Source organism: Maylandia zebra, linkage group LG3 (assembly GCF_041146795.1).
Source record: "Maylandia zebra isolate NMK-2024a linkage group LG3, Mzebra_GT3a, whole genome shotgun sequence".
Taxonomy (NCBI): Eukaryota; Metazoa; Chordata; class Actinopteri; order Cichliformes; family Cichlidae; genus Maylandia; species Maylandia zebra.
Genome location: NC_135169.1, coordinates 30,736,210 through 30,756,779, shown reverse-complemented (window position 1 = coordinate 30,756,779; position 20,570 = coordinate 30,736,210). Strand labels below are relative to the sequence as shown.

The following is a 20,570-nucleotide window of genomic DNA, read 5'->3' as shown; positions in this document are numbered from 1 at the left end:
TCTTAAAAGCAGCTCTTATATTGTGCTTAAATTGAAGTAAAGAATAAAAAATAAAATAATAATTCAAGGCACGTCAAGTGGGAAGGAGTGCACAGGTCAATTTAAGAAGGAACAAATGAAAGACAGCATTACAGAAACTCACTCAGAGCTAATGTGAAGAGTGGAACCAGCACATGATACAATGCAACAAATTTTTGCAACAATATCTACTGCCTCACTTGTACGTATGGAAGCGAAGTGATAAAAGGACACTACGGTTTCATCTGGATCCAGGGATAGTTTATGGACCTTGTTGGTGAAGGCAGTTTTAGATGTGATGTGGTGTGTCCCCCACAAGAGGCACTAGGATGCTGGTGAGCTTCTTGGCAATATTTTAGGTTCCTGAGTTTATGCTGCTAACAATGGTTCTTTTGCCATCAGAATTATTGTCTAAAGGCAAAGAAAGATGCTCAACAGATTTACTTTACCAAATGGACCATCCCAGCCTTGCCGTATTGGTCTATTTGATTCACCTTTGCTTTTATTGTTTATTTTATTTTCACTTGTTAAATACGGGACAGACTTGACTGGGGAAAAGAAAGGGGAGAAAGAAAGAGGGAAAGAAAAAGAGCGGGGAAGAGGGACGGTGATAAAGGGCAAAAACCAAAAACCAACAAAACAAACTGTGTGGAATTTTGTTTGATTCTCAGTTGTGTTTAGAACAACAGTGCACCTCCCCGTCGTCAGCTGGTGATATGGTGATTTACGGTGTTTTGGTGTTTGCTCAGGGATTTGAAGGGCTTCTTTTCTTGTGTTGTGAGGTTAGATGGAGGATTTTTTATTTTTTTTGCATTAGAGAGGGTGGCCGAAATCTTTATCCTGATAGCTCTGCTACAGGTTGTGTTCATTTGTTAGTTCCTATCCTAATCGCTGTTGCTGCTGCTGGGGCAGACCCAAGCGCAGACAAAGGTGAGGAGACAAAACTGGACTTAACAAAAAGCGAGCCTTTATTTAGGGCAGAAAACTCACAAAAATACAAAAAGGCAAAACCGAAGGAAAACCTGAACATAAACTGAGAAACTATGACTAGGACTCACGGTGAATTTATACTATGGATTGCTAACCAAGATAACAACTGTGAGTTACTGTGACCTGACTGGGAAACTGTGACAATGGGTAGGAGAGATGACACAGATGACGCGACACCGAACACAGGAAGACTGAGGACTTAAATACACACATAAGGTGATCAGGGGAAGTGGAGACACATAAGGACACAGCTGACTAGAATGACACATAATGACACAGGGGAGAGTAAAGCTAACCACATGAACAAGACCCTTTCCAAAATAAAACAGGAAACATGAAGATTTAGACACGACAACACACGCTTAACAGACCTAACACACATGACAGACTAGACAAGGAACCAAACACAGAAACCAAGGAGACAGATGATAAAAAAATCACTAACCTAACATGAAAACTTAAACTCAAAATCAAACTCAAAACGCTGGGTCAGAGACCCAGCCTGTGACACTATGGGCAGCTATTGTAAAGAAATAGCAACATTGAGTCCTTTGGCCAGCACCTTCTTTTCAGGTTCAGTGAGGTTCCTGTCTGAAAAGTTCTTCACCCATTCATTCTGACTGTCCTTGGCTGTGGTGTCTTCCTGTTTTTGCCTCTACTGTCTAGGCATCAACTGGGAAATATAAATTTTCATTCGAAATGTATGGAATTTTAAATGTTGTCTTTGAGACTTGTGGTATTGTTTGTCTTTTGGTATTTCCATATTGGGTTCCTGCCTGTCTTTTTGTTTGTGTTATTGGTGTCTTGGTTTAATAGTGTAATATTTGTGGAGTTTCTTATTTGAGTTTTATACATTGTGCTTTCTTCACTGTGTTTTTTGTTCTGAGCATTTTCTCCTCTCATTGTATTTAGTTCCCAGCGGCTTACTTAACAGATTGCATTTTTTTTTACGTCCTAATGATTTCCTGTGGTTATACTTTAGTTACTTTCTGCTTGGTGGTTTGTTGACCTAAATAATAATTGTAGATGCTTCTGTGAGTGCAAGCAAGAGTGCTCCATTAATCTATGTATGGGTACAATGTGAATAGCAACATATCATTCGAAAAACAATGCATTTGCAGGTGTTGTTTTGGTCTTTTTGTGATAATGTGAGCGCATTTTGCAGAAATCAATAATTACAATAAATATAACTTGGTGGAAACTTTATTGCAAGATATATTGATATACATGATTCAACTCTGCACTGAAGCATTATCTTTAAAAGGATTTTTAGAGTGCGTATTAAACATATCTAGTCTGTCTTGGTTCTGTTTCTTTAATGACTGACTGGTCACAATTGCTTTGCTCAGTTAGAATTGCTCAGGACTGCATCACATATAACCAAATGTGTTTTAGATTTCATCGTTTCAGCAGTCAAACAGTTTGTTTTGCTGAAGGATCAACTTTAAAATGAAGCTAACGATGAATGTAAAAACATAAAACATGGAAACACTTCACTTGTCGATTAAGATTTCAGTTAAAAAAATATAGATGTCTCTATGAACTGGTAACCAAACCATATGGCTGTCACAGTTTTGTGAGGTGTTCCTTTAAGTAAATAAGAGACACAAAAAGTAACAGTGTACGTAGGTAACATACATGCATCGCGCAGGTGTTTTACACAGAAAAACCACACAGAGTTTCAAACTGCTAGTGTTCTCTCACTTCCGTCACATTAACATGACAAGAGACCAGTGAAACCACGGCGCTGTTGGCTGATGAAACTGTGCAGCAGTGATAGCAGTTCAGGTATTTGAGTCCCTTCATTATTGTCACTTTTAGTTTAGATTCTAGTCAGGTCTGAATCTAAAATCTAAATCTAAATTGATCAGTAATCAGCAGTTACACATCAATATAACTATTTATAACTATATTGTATTGACAAGCCTGATAAACTGCTCTGACTTTACTTTATATATTTTACAGATGAATGGTGACCTAAAGGCTAATCTTTTATTTTTATATAAGTGTAACTGTGGTGACTATATATATATATATATATATATATATATATATATATATATATATATATATATATATATATATATATATACATGCAGATTTTTATGAATTTTACAATGCTTCTTTATACTGAATGAGTTTTGCCCTTACTATCTTCTGCCTGCCCACTGGATGTGACAGCTGTGTGGACTATATGCTCTCTGATCAGAAGTGAACAGCATTCATTTCTGTGAAATCTCTCAGCTTTACAACTTCAGCAGATGTGAACAGAAACTGAATGTGGGCAGAAGGAAAACTCAAAAGTGACTTTTAAAAACTTTTTTTTCTTTTTCTAACTCTTCAAAGCTACATCATGATCACAAGGTAGGATGCTCCAGTGTTTTATTCTGAATACCTGGGGGGTTTTTTTACGCATGGTTTGGTTAAATTAACACTATTTATAAATGAGGTGCTTCAAAACCATTGTACAGATCAGCCACTGATTTATTTTTAAATGCTCTACTTTCCACTTCTATAAAGGTTTCTTTCTATGAGTTTTACTGTTATCAGACACCATTGAAAGTTAGACTCCCCACCAAGCAGCTGCTGGGGATTCTGCATCTGATGTTGTGCTGCGTTGTAGCCCCTCTGATGCTTATTGAATATCCCGTTGATAATTTCCACCTGTTTATATTTGATTGTAAATTTTACAACTACTTCTAGAGTATATCTACTAGCTTGCATGCTTTTGCGCTCTTTTGTCTCCTTTACTGTGGCCACAGAGCAAAAAATCGAACAGTGATAGCACAGTCATTTAGTGGTTGACCGCTATAGATCTAAAGATAGGTGAACTGCAGCTTGTGAATGTCAGAGAGGAAAGCTGTGAACAAGTTTTGAGTGCTCTTAGTAATTTATCTGTGATTAACACAGAGTAATTTGGTCTGTATTATTATTCTTTTTTTTTTTTATTATTATTATTATTATTATTATTTGCCATATGCACAGGTTGTGGACAAAGTCTTGTGCTTCATGATATTTAAAAAATATGTGCTTCCTGTTCAGTATCAATCAAAGTACAGCTGCTGCTAACACATATGGATCAGGCAGGTCTGACTTTTCTTCTGTTTCTTATATAAACAGTTTAAGTGTCTTACTTTACATCATGTTCTTCCTGTTTGTAAACTGCTGTGAGTGCTGCAAGACCCATTCTGTAGTCACTATTTAATATTCAAGCAGAATAGAATGAATACCTGAATTATCAACTGCCTTTTTCCTCACATCTATTAATGAATCATATCATTAATTATGTTCATTTGCAGATTAACTTAAAGTATTAGAATTCTGCAGTAGCCCTGGTTCACAACTGTTACTGCAAAACAGTTCAATAGCTGTCAGTTATGACATTACAGAGCTTTACAGCGTTATCTGCTAACACAGGGCAGGACGGCAGGATGGTGTAGATGTGTCTCATTTATGTACCGTTTTTTGTTTTTTTTTCGGACCATAAGGCATACTGTCGATGAACAGGTCAGTTTTCATACATAAGGTGCACAGAATGATAAGGCGCATTAAGCGAAACAAAACAGTCAGATTAGTCAAACTTTACGCAACTCATTCTTCTTGCTTCCTCCACTTCTGTACCATTGATTCAATAATGATGAATTCTCTCACAGCTGCTCTATTCCCATGTTGTTGCACTATATTAATGACTAACCTCATATTGTGGATGGATTATCTCAGTTGTTCTTCTGACTGAAGTTTGGTCTGTTTACAGCATCCTGCCATGCGACTGCATTTGTCCCTAACCATCGGGAACCCTCAAGTTAACTTTATAGAGTGGAAAAAAGTTAGAATTCATCCTCGAGCTTTAGTGTTTATGTTATGCTTACGTAGCTGTTTTGCTAGCGATCACATAGGACATCAATATATACCAGCTAGCCCATCTTCAGTAACCCTACCAACGTCACTGCTGTTTATTTTTCTGTCTTAATTTATTTTGGAAGTGATAACAGAGCTATACGTTTTAGTTTTTTCAGAAATCTCTCAGTCAGAACATGGCATCCGGTCTTAAGTCTGACGTCATTAGCCATGTCTGGATCCAAACTCCGCTGCAGATCCCAAAGCCAAACCATCATTGCCGAAAGAGGCTGACAGTGATCACTGACTGTTTGTTGAGATTAAACAGAACAAGATACAGTGGGGCAAAAAAGTATTTAGTCAGCCACCGATTGTGCAAGTTCCCCCACTTAAAATGATGACAGAGGTCAGTAATTTGCACCAGAGGTACACTTCAACTGTGAGAGACAGAATGTGGAAAAAAAATCCATGAATTCACATGGTAGGATTTGTAAAGAATTTATCCGTAAATCAGGGTGGAAAATAAGTATTTGGTCACCTCAAACATGGAAAATCTCTGGCTCCCACAGACCTGTAACGTCTTCTGTAAGACGCTTTTCTGTCCCCCACTCGTTACCTGTATGAATGGCACCTGTTTGAACTCATCATCTGTATAAAAGACACATGTCCACAGCCTCAAACAGTCAGACTCCAAACTCCGCCATGGCCAAGACCAAAGAGCTTTCGAAGGACACCAGGAAAAGTATTGTAGACCTGCACCAGACTGGGAAGAGTGAATCTACAATAGGCAAGCAGCTTGGTGTGAAAAAATCAACTGTGGGAGCAATCATCAGAGAATGGAAGACATACAAGACCACTGATAATCTCCCACGATCTGGGGCTCCACGCAAGATCTCATCCCGTGGGGTCAAAATGATCATGAGAACGGTGAGCAAAGATCCCAGAACCACACGGGGGGACCTGGTGAATGACCTGCAGAGAGCTGGGACCAAAGTAACAAAGGTCACCATCAGTAAAACACTACAACGGCAGGGAATCAAATCCCGCAGTGCCAGACGTGTTCCGCTGCTGAAGCCAGTGCATGTCCAGGCCCGTCTGAAGTTTGCCAGAGAGCACATGGATGATACAGCAGAGGATTGGGAGAATGTCATGTGGTCAGATGAAACCAAAGTAGAACTTTTTGGTATAAACTCAACTCATCGTGTTTGGAGGACGAAGAATACTGATTTGCATCCCAAGAACACCATACCTACTGTGAAGCATGGGGGTGGAAACATCGTGATATGGGGCTGTTTTTCTGCCAAGGGGACAGGACGACTGATCGGTGTTAAGGACAGAATGAATGGGGCCATGTATCGTGAGATTTTGAGCCAAAACCTCCTTCCATCAGTGAGAACTTTGAAGATGAAACGAGGCTGGGTCTTCCAACATGACAATGATCCAAAACACACCGCCCGGGCAACAAAGGAGTGGCTCCGTAAAAAGCATTTGAAAGTCCTGCAGTGGCCTAGCCAGTCTCCAGACCTCAACCCCATAGAAAATCTGTGGCGGGAGTTGAAAGTCCGTGTTGCTCGGCGACAGCCCCAAAACATCACTGCTCTCGAGAAGATCTGCATGGAGGAATGGGCCAAAATACCAGCTACTGTGTGTGCAAACCTGGTAAAGACCTATAGTAAACGTTTGACCTCTGTTATTGCCAACAAAGGTTATGTTACAAAGTATTGAGTTGTATTTTTGTTATTGACCAAATACTTATTTTCCACCCTGATTTACGAATAAATTCTTTACAAATCCTACCATGTGAATTCATGGATTTTTTTTTCACATTCTGTCTCTCACAGTTGAAGTGTACCTCTGGTGCAAATTACTGACCTCTGTCATCATTTTAGGTGGGGGAACTTGCACAATCGGTGGCTGACTAAATACTTTTTTGCCCCACTGTACAAAGTATTAAAACAAGTTAAAAACACAACAGCCTTATTAAATGGAGAATAGTTTGGGCCCGAAAGCAAGATTCATCACGTCTTCACTTAAAGTCTAGTTATCATGTTTTGGTGGAAGCTAGCGAGCTAACTTCCATCTAACTACTAACATCTAGTTTGTGAAACAAAGAAATCCCTCGCAGTTTAACCATCACAGGTAGTTTTTTCCTGTGCCTGTGTTCACGATAAAGCTCTGAACCACAGAGTAAGATTATTTATAGCTCTGTGCTGAGGCTGAGCTGCAAGATCAGACTGCACATCTGACAGTGTGATGTTAAAAAGATGGAAATCAGATCAACCGCCAACTAAAAGTCAGCTGAAACAGACTCTACAGTAATTAGAAAGCAGGCTACATTATGAGTTTTAGTACTGCTAATTAGAGCCGTCCTTTTAAAATGATGCCATCAAAGTTCACTTCACTGCTGAAAAACAGATAGTGACCTCAGTCTCACAGGGGTTATCAATGACACACTGTTCCTTTTGCTTCTGTCATCTAGAGCGGGTCAGCTACTAATACAAGGTTGCTGGTTCAATCCCTAGCTGCTCCAGGCTTCATGTTCCAGTATCCTTGGGCAAGATACTGGTCCAGAGTTGCTCCTGATGCTTTCATCATTGTGTCAATGTTAGACTGAAAACACTTTGCAACACAGTTACACAACTAAGGATGTAGTAGACACACAGTTCTACATGTGGATGTCACACGTTTTATGGATGTAATAGGTTGCAGTAAACTGCAGTGCCAGCAGAGGGAGACATTTTATTTCAAGCCAACATGAAAACAGTCATGGAAAACATTTAAAGAAACATTATTAACAGATTTAGATCTGCCGCCTAGCTCAATCATTTCTGGCATCTGGTATGTACTTCATACCTTCCTTGGTCATTTGCAACTGTGTCTGAATAATTGAGACTTGCTGTATAAAGTGTTTTGAGTCCTCAGGTAGAATAGAGCAGAGTTTTATAAGAACCAATGCATTTACATTTGACTTGTAGCCTGAGTCATTATGACATGCAATGTGGACTGATTGTTGTACAGCCATCTCTGCTAGACTTGAGCACCCAAAATGCTTAATATACAGAATTTAATGAGCAGGCTTCAAAATGTTTAACTTATTTAGACTAATTTCATTAATAATCCATTTTCCAGTTCCATTTACTCCAATATTTTAAAAACCATAACACTGGTTCACAGACCCATGATCATGACAATAACTCCAGGACCCTTGGTACACTGTTCACTTTACATCAAGGACATGCTGGCAGGTGAGAGTGGAGTGGGATCTCAAATTTAATTTACATTAACTGTGATTTCTCTTTCTTCAAAGTAGAACATCTGTGGATGAGAGAGCTGCAGGACTGTGATGATGGGGAATACTTTGCTGGCATTATTCTGTAAGTACACTGATTTTCTCTGTTTGTGTGCCACTAACTGAGAAAAAAAAATCTTTCTGTTACTTTGAGAGTTTGATTAGATCCAGTTGGTTTTTTTTTGTTTTGTTGTTATTGATTTAAACATTTTTTAAAGTTACTTTGAGTTGAGTTTCTTTTACTTCTTCATTATTTTACAAATTACAAAAAGTCAATTATGTTTTTGTGATGTTTCGAGCCTGTTTATTATCACATAATATATGGGTACAAATATGTTGATGGGGCATCTGAAAAATCTGTTTATGATTGATAAAGTGTGGATATTAATCTTTATTCTAGTGTTCAGTACATTCTTCTCAGGAAATGCTGAAGGTGAGAAATTGTTTTCTTTGTTTTCCATTTGTGTGATGTGTTTAGTACTTACTTTTTTGCAGCTCCTTTTTTTCTTATATTTGATAAAATTATATAGTTTTATATACTTAATTATGTGTGTAACATTGGGATATTACATACATGTTGTTAAACTCACCCATGAGGCTAATTCTCTGGTTTTGTAGTTTGTTGCCTTCATGCAGATCAGTTTTCTTTTTGTGAATTCATCTGGTTGTCTCAGCAGATTCCTATAGTAATCCAGAAGAAGCCACTGTTGAGAATATGAGAACAACCACAAACACAGACAGTTTCATATTCTTCTTTGTAGTGATTATCTCACAAACTCACTTTTAAAAGTCTCTGAAACTTAAATGAAAATTTTTAGATTAATATGTGAAACTATAGCCTCCATATACATCCATGTGTTGTAATCTCATGACTCTAGTGTGAGTCATGTTTTAATTTGGATGAGATATTCTGCAACATTCATTTTATTTCTTTTAACTCAACAGCAGATAAACCTAGAGCCACACTGAGAGCACACAGTTCAGTCATACCAGCAGGGGGCAGTGTGACACTGAGCTGCTCTGTGGAGGGCTCTGCTGGCTGGAAGTTTGACTGGTTCAGACGTGATTCACAGTTTTATGGAGCTCAGATAATAGGAGCTGGAACATCAGAGCACACTATCAGTATTTCAGAAGGAGGCATCTATTACTGCATTGGAGGGAGAGGAGATCCAGTTTTCTACACAGAGTACAGTGCTCCAGTTACAATTCAGAAACAACGTGAGGGTGAAATTTTGTTGTGAAACACAGTAAAACAAAAATTCATGATTAAATTAAAGTAGAACTTTGTAACTTAGATTTTATTTCGTTCACTGTTGGTTTGTTCATAAATATTTGTGTTTATTTGTTTGTTGAACAGTTTTAGCTGATGTGACGCTGCAGCACAGCTGGTCTCAGATATTCACTGGTGAGACAATCACTCTCAGATGTGAGATTCAGGGAGGTGAAGGAAAGGTGTGGAAATATGAATGGACAGCACCCAACACAAACAGCCCTCCAACATCCAGTGAATACAGGATCAGCAGAGTTTCAGTGTCCCACAGTGGAGACTACAGATGTCGGGGTAGCAGTGACTATCTCTTAACAGGATGGAGTGATGCCTTCAGACTGACAGTTTCATGTGAGTTGGACCATGATTCATGCTGACATTTCATGTTTTCATGTTTACATCTGTCTACTACTCTTTGGTGTTCATTCGAAACTGAACTGGTATTTGAAGTTTGAATATTTATTTTGTTGTTAATTAATTAATTTTGTTATTGTTATTTTCCCCAAAGTAAATGATAACATGATGTATGTTTTCCTGTATCTTCAACAGCAAGTAAACCCAGAGCCACACTGACAGCACAAAGCTCAATCCTACCAGCAGGGGGCAGTGTGACACTGAGCTGCTCTGTGGAGGGCTCTGCTGGCTGGAAGTTTGACTGGTTCAGACGTGATTCAGTCTCTTCTAAAGCTCAGCTCATGAGAGGAAATGAAGCAAACAGAGTTATTAGTGTCTCACAAGGAGGTCTGTACCACTGCAGAGGAGGGAGAGGAGATCCAGTTTACTACACAGAGGACAGCAGTGACGTCACAGTTGTGGAGATTTGTGAGTTTTAAACTTTCTGTTATTTAAGTTTCTCATGTGTTTCATACAAATGTAGAAATAAACATTGTGGCATCAACTCCAAAAAAAAAAACCTGCATATTTATCGCTCATTAGCTGCTGTTAGTCTTTAAATTGTGTTTAATATTTGTATTAAATATTTTTGGCCTCTCTTTCTAAATGCTTCTTTATCCTAAACTGACTTTAAGTGGATATGAAAGACTACATTTATTAAGCCACAGAGCCATTAAACAAATAAACAAACAAACAAACAAACAAACAAAAATAAAGGTTAATCCTGAACATGTTGCCATCCGAGGTCATCAACAGCTCAGCTAACATCAGGTCAGATCAGGGTCGGTAACCCGCGGCTCTTCCGCCCCTCAGCTGTGGCTCCCGCAAGCTTTGGGTGAAAAAATGAAAAATAAAAGTCCCACACAACATCCCCAACATCTGCAGGAGGAAGTTTACAGAGTGAGAAAAAGAAAAGTGTGTTTATAGCAGCAGCTACTGCAGCCAGAGAGAGTCTGACAGGCCCAGCTGTGAGCCACATGTTAGTATCCAGCTGTTCACTGTGTTCACCGCCTCCAGAGGAAGAAAGTGTGCTGCTGTGACCTTCCCTTGCCTCTCTCCATCTCTGCACTTTGCCATAAGTTGACCCAGAGCAGAAAGCTAGTTAGCAGCTACGAGGCAAACTCAGAACACTGAGCATCAGCCAGAGGTCTCCGTGGGTCAGAGCCGTGGATCTGGAGATAAACCTGCCGTTCTGACACTCATGTCAACACGACAAAGTCTGCTTTCCATAAGGAGACAAATTTGTGTTGAAAGTATTACAAACACACACAACATGATCAACAAGCAATGATTTGTGACTTGAAAGCAGCTCACATTTGTGGATCTGTGTGAAGCTGGCAGTTAAATTAGACTCAAAACCCCACGTGGGCACGAGACGTGATCTGTGGTGTCAGGTGATTCGTCCACATGTATTTAAGCTGTTGTGAGCTGTGTATTATCACCAGATATGCTGTTATTGTGCAATAAATATCTTTATGTTTTCGACCCTGAGCTGATGTATTTTATACTCAGGGCTGCCCGTGGCTGCATGAAAACAACAGAAGATGATCGCTCATTGAAACGGACTGAAGACATAATTATATACAAATAGTTTTCATGATTATTCTTCTTATTTTACAATTATTGGACCACAGCTACATTTTATTTACTTATTCTGAACTCAAACAGACCTGCAGAATGATGCTTTATTTAAAGTAGGCCTGCACAGGCCTGTGCTGTTTTTCTCCTCTTTAAAGTTTTTGTTCAAAAGTTCTTAAAAGGTAAAAAAGCTCTTCTTCTTATTAAGACATCTTGTATTGTATTAAGTATATTTATTATCATCCTGAATTATGGACGATGAATTTTAAAGAAAGAAATCTGAAAAACAATCTGGACGTTAAAATTTGTGCCTCAATGATCAGCAGTTACTCAGGTTTGTGTCGACACATTTGTACAATAGTTTGTGTGAACTGGAGACCTGAAAAGTTGCACACAGATCACTGCACACATCTGTAAATCTTACTTTCTGCTTGTGAATCATATTATACACAGTTGTACCACTTTCAAGGTAAATTTGTTGCCATAAAAACAAGGATATACTGTCCACCTTCACTCCCTGTCTCTGTAGCTGTAAGTGGTTCTTCAAAGGGAAAATGCAGCTGTTAGCTGTAATGTTAGGATTTGTAGATCACTTTATAAATGTGGAGTGTGTGGAGAACAGGCTGTGTGAGTCAGATACACCGGTGGGCCACCACACACGTGTACCACACGGTAAATAAATGTAAACACTGACTTTTAAATCCAACTTCATTTACAGTCAAAGTGTCACCAGGATGCAGTAAATCTTTCTCCTCTGAACAACAGCAAAAAGAAAGTCAGGCTTCAAAATGACTTCATGTTTCTATTTGTCTCTAACTGGATATTTTTCTGTGAACAGTTCCCAGTAAGCCCACTGTGACCCTGCAGCCACCCTGGACTCAGATATACAGCGGTGAGACAGTCACTGTCAGATGTGAGATTCAGGGAGGTGAAGGAGCTCAGTGGACGTATGAATGGAGAGCAGCCAAGTTAAACACACCTCCAACATCCAATGAATACAGAATCATCAGAGCTACTGAGTCTGACAGTGGAGGATACAGCTGCTGGGGCAGGAGGGACTATTTCTTCTCAGAGTGGAGTGATATCATCACACTGACTGTGTCATGTAAGTTTCATCTAAAGGAGGGAAAAATAAACATTTACTTTTATTGCTGTCTTTAATGCAACTTTTTCTAAACTGAACTGCAGATAAACCAAAGGCCAAACTGAGAGCTGATAACACAGCTGTTCCAGTACGGGGCAGTGTGACCCTGACCTGCTCTGTGAGCCCATCATCATCATCTGGATGGAAATACTACTGGTACAGAGATGAGAAATCCTCTGAAGCCCTGACCACACAAGATGCAGTTTTCCACTCAAATGGACAAATCCGTGTCTCCCAGGAAGGACTCTACAGGTGCAGAGGAGGAAGAGGAAACCCAGTTTACTACACAGAGGACAGCCAGTCAGTCAGGATTGGGAAAACTGGTCAGTTTAACATGAAGTCAGATAAATTCCTGATTAAGGAGGAAGATGAAGAACAAAAGGCATTAACATTTTTGACATTCACGTGTTTTTATTGTACTTTCTTGAACAGTAACAGCCTCAAACAGGCCTGTTGTGACTCTGTATCCAAACTGGTCTGAGATATACAGAGGAGAGACGATCACTGTCAGATGTGAGATCCATGGAGGAGACACTGAGTGGGATTATGAGTGGGAAACAAACAGCATGATAAAAGCTCCAAATCAAAATGAATACAGGATTAGATCTGCTTCATCATCCAACAGTGGAAACTATCGCTGTAAGGGCAGAGTGAAAAGTTCACAGCATGAAACAACAGAGTGGAGTGATTCAGTCACACTGACAGTTTCTGACAGTAAGTAGAGTCATAGTTCATTTAACCTGGAAATAGAAACAGTTTGTAAAAATGTGTTTTTATTAGTACATGTTGAGTCAAAGTCCTTCGTGAAACAATCTGACAATCTGATGAACTTTTTCCTGTAACTACAACAGCAAGTAAACCCAGAGCCACACTGACAGCACAAAGTTCAGTCATACCAGCAGGGGGCAGTGTGACACTGAGCTGCTCTGTGGAGGGCTCTGCTGGCTGGAAGTTTGACTGGTTCAGACGTGATTCAGTCTCTTCTAAAGCTCAGCTCATGAGAGGAAATGAAGCAAACAGAGTTATTAGTGTCTCACAAGGAGGTCTGTACCACTGCAGAGGAGGGAGAGGAGATCCAGTTTACTACACAGAGGACAGCAGTGACGTCACAGTTAGAGAAACTCGTGAGATTAATAATTTTATTGCTGCCAAACTGAGAGATGTTATTTTGTGTTCTGTGCTAACAATTTCATTCAACAACTGAGTTTATTAATCCTGACAAATAGAAGAATTTATTCCATCTTATTTTTTTATCTTCATGTTTGTATTTGTCTCTAACTGGATATTTTTCTGTGAACAGTTCCCAGTAAGCCCACTGTGACCCTGCAGCCATCCTGGACTCAGATATACAGCGGTGAGACAGTCACTGTCAGATGTGAGATTCAGGGAGGTGAAGGAGCTCAGTGGACGTATGAATGGAGAGCAGCCAAGTTAAACACACCTCCAACATCCAATGAATACAGAATCATCAGAGCTACTGAGTCTGACAGTGGAGGATACAGCTGCCGGGGCAGAAGGGACTATTTCTTCTCAGAGTGGAGTGATATCATCACACTGACTGTATCATGTAAGATCTTTCATCCAGAGTATCTAAATAAGGAAAACGCACTTCTTCTTTCTTACAGCTTTATAACTGTCTTTCATGTTGGTCAGTAAAATGTTTAGTTTTTATTCCAACAACAAAAACCTGAACAGCAGCTTTTTATTCACAGTGAAGAGAACAAAACATATGAGAGTAACTTCTCTGCTGTGCAGCTCTAATACATGAAAGATGAAATGCAGAAAATTAAATATGAAAGATTAGTGCTGTATTTGTGTGATAGTTGTACAGTTTGTTGCAGCTTCACCATTAAAGTTATGTGATATTTATTATTTCCATATTTCCACCAAGTTATTTCAACTGGTTTGATTCAGTCATTGACTTTTGTTCTTTTTCTAAACTGAACTGCAGATAAACCAAAGGCCAAACTGAGAGCTGATAACACAGCTGTTCCAGTAGGGGGCAGTGTGACCCTGACCTGCTCTGTGAGCCCATCATCATCATCATCTGGATGGAAATACTACTGGTACAGAGATGAGAAATCCTCTGAAGCCCTGACCACACAAGATGCAGTTTTCCACTCAAATGGACAAATCAGTGTCTCACAGGAAGGACTCTACAGGTGCAGAGGAGGAAGAGGAAACCCAGTTTACTACACAGAGGACAGCCAGTCAGTCAGGATTGGGAAAACTGGTGAGTTCAAAGTTAATGAACCCCAAATCACTACATTTGATGGAAATTGACCCATTTTATCACTCATTTACTCATTTTGTTTTTATTAGTACATGTTGAGATATTTGACATGTTTAGATAGTCTCACTCTTAAAGTTCATCATAAATATTTGTGAGTCAACATTTTAGTGACATTGAATTCAGAGTTAAGAGACGAAAGATTGAGAGAAAATCTTTGTTGAACAGATGAACCCCGTCCTGTCCTCACTGTGTCTCCATCATGGCTGAGTCCTGGAGCCTCAGTAACTCTGAACTGTGAGGTTGAACATCCGTCTGCAGGGTGGAGCTTCTACTGGTATAAAGCTGTTCCTGATCTATCAGAGAAATCCTCCAGTTATGAGCTGCTACCTGATGGCAGTGGGACTGCACAGGACTCCTACATCATTCATGGACAGACACACACAGCAGGATATGTGTGCAGAGCTGGAAGAGGAGACCCAGAGTATCACACTGATCACAGTCAACCAAAATTTGTCTGGTCTGCAGGTCAGCTTGGTTCTCTCTAATAAGTTGTGTCATCACTTTCATTCACCTTTCCCCCTCAACAATCTTGTTTTATAATCCTAACATCTGTGAGTTTTGTATCTTCACTGCATGTTGTTTCCAGATGTTCATTCAGCAGCGTCTCTCACAGTGAGTCCTGACAGAGTGCAACACTTCACCTCTGACTCTGTCTCACTGACCTGTGAGGGAAACTTCACTGAGTGGAGAGTGAGGAAGTTCTCTGAGGACGGCCAACTCTCTGACTGTAGGAGAATGACTGGATCCACATGTGACATCAACACATCAAAGTCAGATACTACAGTGTACTGGTGTGAGTCTGGATCAGGAGAGTTCAGCAGTGCAGTCAACATCACTGTACAGAGTATGTTATTATACATTCATCATGTTCTTTTGGTCATTTTTTCCCCGTTTATGTTATTTATTAGCTCATAGTGTTTCCCCACTACGGTGCTGTTTGAAAGTAAATCTGTCAAAAAGAGTCAAAAAGTGGGACATTTAGGCAATTGTAAGTCTTATTTTAGCTCGACCCTTATCAGTGAATAAGCAGTAAATGTCATGAAAAAAAGAAAAATTGTTTTCATAATTCTGCTAGAGGTGGGGTCGCCGCTGCATAGAGTTTTCAGAGTACCAAATATTCCTTTTTAACATATATACTAAAAAAAAAAATTAATAAAAAGAAAATCATAAACTCAACAGAAACCCATCAAATCAGAGTACATCTAAAATAACACCTCATGTTCCTCTTTTCTTGTGTGGCTGTGTTTGATATGTGCTACTGCATAAACAAGCAGCTGGTGAGTAGACAGATTTGATTTGGAATGTCTTATGAGATTAACGTTTGGTGTCTAAGGCACTATATATTTTATAGGTCATATGTATATTTGGTAAAAAAAAAAAAAAAAGTTCCTTTTAGGAAATGTACAGTAGTTCTTCAACACATCACAACCCTAACCTTCAGAAAACCTTCAAAAAGCTGAAGTTGCCAAAATAACATGATGATGTGATTTTTGTGACCTTCAGCTTTTTTTTTCTCAAGGTTACCCACTGACTAACAGGAACATCATTCATTATTTCACAGATAATTATTATGGTCCTATCCTGGTGAGTCCTGTTCATCCTGTGACTGAGGGAGCTTCTGTTAGTCTGAGCTGCAGTTTGAGAAAAACACAAAAAATACTTTCTAATGTGTTTTTCTATCACAATTACAAACTTATTCAAAATGATACCCGAGGAGAGCTGAAGATCTCTGCAGTGTCAAAGTCTGATGAAGGTTTCTACAAGTGTCAGTACTCAGGAAGAGAGTCAGCACAGAGCTGGATGTCAGTTAAAGGTGAGCAGGATCAAAACATTTGATGGATTTCTGAAAATGATTAACATAGCCACCATAGAGTATATTAATGAGTATGTGTTTGTCTTTCTTTCACCTGACTCTACTTTCGTAAGAACATTTTTAGAAAGATTTCTCAAGTCTCTAAATGTTTACTGCTAATGTTTACAGTCACAGTAGCTCCATCAGGATCTAAAAGGACTTCATGTCCTGTGTGGTTGGTTGTTGGACTTGTTTGTGGAGTCTCTCTTCTTCTTATTTTCCTGCTTGTAATGTATCGCTATAGAAAGGCAAAGGGTGAGACATTTTTACAAATACATCAACATATGATGATGTCATGGCACAAAATAGAAGTAAAATAATTTGCACTGAGAGAAACAATACTTTTTTTTTCTCTTTTAACAGATTTATGCTTCACTGGGTTGGTATAAAACTTTATATTCCTATTTTCACTCTAAACATTCAGCAGTGTTTTCTTTTACTGTTCTGAATTTTCTGCACAATGTTATTATCTGTGCATTTGTTATGTTTTCATTAGGCCGATCCAGTCAGACATCAACAGTCAAGACTCCACCAGAAATCCTGGAGTCAATCAGAATGAAACCCATGTATACAAATCTCTTCACCCTGGTCAGTCATAAACCCAAGGTTTAGCATTAATAATTAGTCTTCATAAAGTTCTGGTCAACTTTTTTTCAAAGACCATCAATCAAGGGCAAAAATCCAGAACACAAAAAGTTAGGGGGAAAAAAATCAAGTTAAATTAATTTGGTGTCTTTGCACAAAAATATTTAATTGCTGTAATGCATTAAACTCTAACATGATACTCTGACCTTGGCTTTTTAAGGTGAATATGAACTCTATGAAACAGCCCATCACTCAGAAGACACTGCAAATGGTAAATGGGATCTTTTGAATAGCACACAGCAGTTTGAAATATAAATAATTATTTTAAATGTATTGAAATGAAACTCTGATTCTGATTTTATTATCTTTGTCAAGGTGATCATCACATCTATGAAACAATCCAAGACTTGGAAGATACTGCAAAAGGTACACATTATCTTTTGAATATCATAGAGTTAATGTACCTGCTGCTCTTTGTGGATTTGAATTCAACAAGATGTGTTATTACTGCTAATTTCTATCCTTTACACTGTTTATGCTTTCTAATATTATACACTATACAACCATCATCTGCTTAATTTCAAATTCATCTTTAATACCCTTTATGCAACCTCTCTGATAATGAGCACCAGTCGCACACTGTTCTTTACTATAAATCCATCACAATACACCAAACTAACCTGTTTAATCTGCACTAAACTGCAGTGGATTTTCATGCAACCTTTAAGAAACACAGTTAGTGTTAGTTTTACAGTTACCTCAGTTTGTTTGAAGCAGGTTTCACAATCTGAATAACATAACTTCATATGTACAGACCTGATGTCTGATTTAAAAACAATAAGACTTACATGGAAGCTTTAAATTTCCAGTTTATTAAAATTTCACTGAGCAGTCCCTACCTTTAAATCTAACCCTTCTTCCGATAAATACGATTCATTTGAAATTATCTGACACTTAAAAACGTCTGACAAAGTGCCTGAAAAACCCATTAAAAAACAGCCTACTGTAACCCCCGACTATTACACATGGTTTTGCCTCTTAAAAAATGCAATAATAATAATAATCATCATCATCATCATCATCATCATCATCATCATCATCATCATCATAATACATTTTATTTATTTAAAAGCACCTTTCAAAACACCCAAGGATACTGTACAGCAAATAAAAACAGGCATAAAAAACATGAAATACACACAATAATAAGAATAGCAGATAGAAAGTTTAATATCAGGGATAGGTTATGAGGAGTAGGCAATTTTAAACAGGTGGGTTTTGAGGTTGGACTTAAAAAGAGGGAATGAGGTGATGTTTCTGAGGTCAGGGGATAAGGAATTCCAAAGTCGGGGTGCACAGTGGCTAAAAGCCCTGCCCCCCATAGAAACAAGACGAGAGGAAGGAACAGAAAGAGAAAGGGAGCAGGATTATCTGAGAGTGAGTTACAGTAGTCAATCCAAGAGGTAACGAGGCTATGGACGAGGATAGCAGTGGCATGTGGAGAGAGGAAGGGGCGGAGGAGATTGATGTTACGGAGTTGGAAATATGCTGGGTGAGTGACATTACTGATTTGAGAGTTAAAGGATAATGTACAAAAACAGGATTTCCTTTCATGTGTTACTGTGAAGAAGCGCAGTGATGAAATAATAACTCCCCATAAATGCACAAAACCATAAGTAACAAACCTGTTTTGAAAATGGGAGTGGGAAGTACAGATGATTGTTTAAAAAGTGGGAAGTAAAAGAAAAAAGTTGTCAGAAAAAAAATACAAATACAGATGAAAATTGCACAATGATGAAGTATTTGTACTTTGTTACTTCTGGTGGTTAAAGATGTATAAACATTTGAATTAAAAACACTAATCCAGATGATCATTTTTTATAATCCTCTAACTAAAAAAAATTACATTTCAGAGGAAGATGAATCACCTGAAGCCACATACTCTCTTATAGAGGTTAAAGACTTTGGGATGGAGAGTGAGTATCTAACATGTGCAATTTAAAATTACAAAAAAAAAAAATTAAAATACATTTAAAAATCTAGTTAAGAAAGGTTTTCACCTCCAGCACTGAAATGCACATTAATTATTTTCTTTTGCTCATTCATCTGATTATCTCAGCAGGGAAGAATCATAAACCACATAAGAGTATTATTTACACTGATGTGAATATGGGAACTGCAGGTAAACTCACAACAGTCATGCACTGAAATGTCTGATTACATTGACAATATGCCTTGACAAGATTAAATGGCCTCACCACATAACATCCTTACTTTTTGTCTTTTGTGTTTGCCTTACAGGTCAGTGAAGAGAGCAACAGCAGCAAAGCCAAAGAGAAGCATAATGTAATCATACTATAATGATCAGATCATATGCATGCCATATGTCTTCCTTGCATCCTCTGAGTGAGACAATCTTGATAAAACTTTCCATAAGCACTGCATAGGGCACTGTGAGTGGCCCATGCAATGCATAAATATTTTACAAAAGTCTCAGAATCATATAGAATTGTGTATTTGACAGTTCAACTGAGCAATAATGGAATATCAGATTAGAGTGGCGTGTCTGATTTAATGTATTTTAGCATCATATTATAGCATATATCATAGCATCTTGTATATCATAGTATATAAATATTTCTAGTCCCTATCTCCAGTGCAGGGTACACGGATTTGCTAGTATGTAATAATATAGACCCAATACTCTGTTTTTACACAAGGGCAACAATACATTTTTGTGCAGTATAATGAATTATACATTATATTAACATAAATAAATAGTGTGACTGATACTGTATGGAGTTGAATTTTGTCCAGTTTTGAAAAGCTTATACTTCTATGGATTTTTTTTTTCTTAATTTCCATTCTGTCAGCAGTATTTTTGTTGCATCATGCTGCTGTATATCGTATTTATGAACTATAACTGTGAAACCCTATAAGACTGAGGTTTATATTTATGATAAATCCTTAGAGTAACAGCCATCACTAGGGGGTGGTCAATTGTTAATCATGAGATTTCCAAATGGACTGTGCTCTATTGAAATGCTTGTGCAGTGGTGTGTTTTGGTTTTCTATCCCCCATTAGCGGGAAGTAAATGCGAGGTGCGCCTGTTTCTTGCCCACAGGGAGGAGAGGGGGGGGGGGGGGGGGGGGGGGGTTCTGGTTGGCTGGAGCGGCATCTAATAACCAGCTCGCAAAAGAACAAAACAAAATTAAAATAAACCAACAAAATCTAAAACACCAGACATTGTGATACAGACTTATAATCTTCACCAATGTTTTTTTCTGAATTCTATCACACACATATACGCGTGAGCGTGAGGG

General features: G+C 38.5%; 2 protein-coding genes across 2 annotated transcripts; both read left to right on the top strand.

Moving 5' to 3' along the window:
• Positions 1 to 12,713: 12,713 nt before the first annotated feature.
• LOC112432369 (low affinity immunoglobulin gamma Fc region receptor III-A-like) lies at positions 12,714 to 14,799 on the top strand. The gene is made up of 4 exons (XM_076882203.1): positions 12,714 to 12,768; positions 12,949 to 13,230; positions 13,817 to 14,076; positions 14,542 to 14,799. The coding sequence occupies exons 1-4, from the start codon at positions 12,714 to 12,716 to the stop codon at positions 14,797 to 14,799; spliced, it is 855 nt and encodes a 284-aa protein (XP_076738318.1).
• A 461-nt stretch (positions 14,800 to 15,260) lies between these two features.
• Positions 15,261 to 19,978, top strand: LOC143416467 (high affinity immunoglobulin gamma Fc receptor I-like). The gene is made up of 11 exons (XM_076881691.1): positions 15,261 to 15,274; positions 15,396 to 15,653; positions 16,371 to 16,622; positions 16,791 to 16,916; positions 17,025 to 17,040; positions 17,158 to 17,249; positions 17,467 to 17,517; positions 17,622 to 17,672; positions 19,160 to 19,222; positions 19,369 to 19,428; positions 19,548 to 19,978. The coding sequence occupies exons 2-11, from the start codon at positions 15,545 to 15,547 to the stop codon at positions 19,553 to 19,555; spliced, it is 828 nt and encodes a 275-aa protein (XP_076737806.1). The 5' UTR covers positions 15,261 to 15,274; positions 15,396 to 15,544; the 3' UTR covers positions 19,556 to 19,978.
• The last annotated feature ends 592 nt before the right edge of the window (positions 19,979 to 20,570 follow it).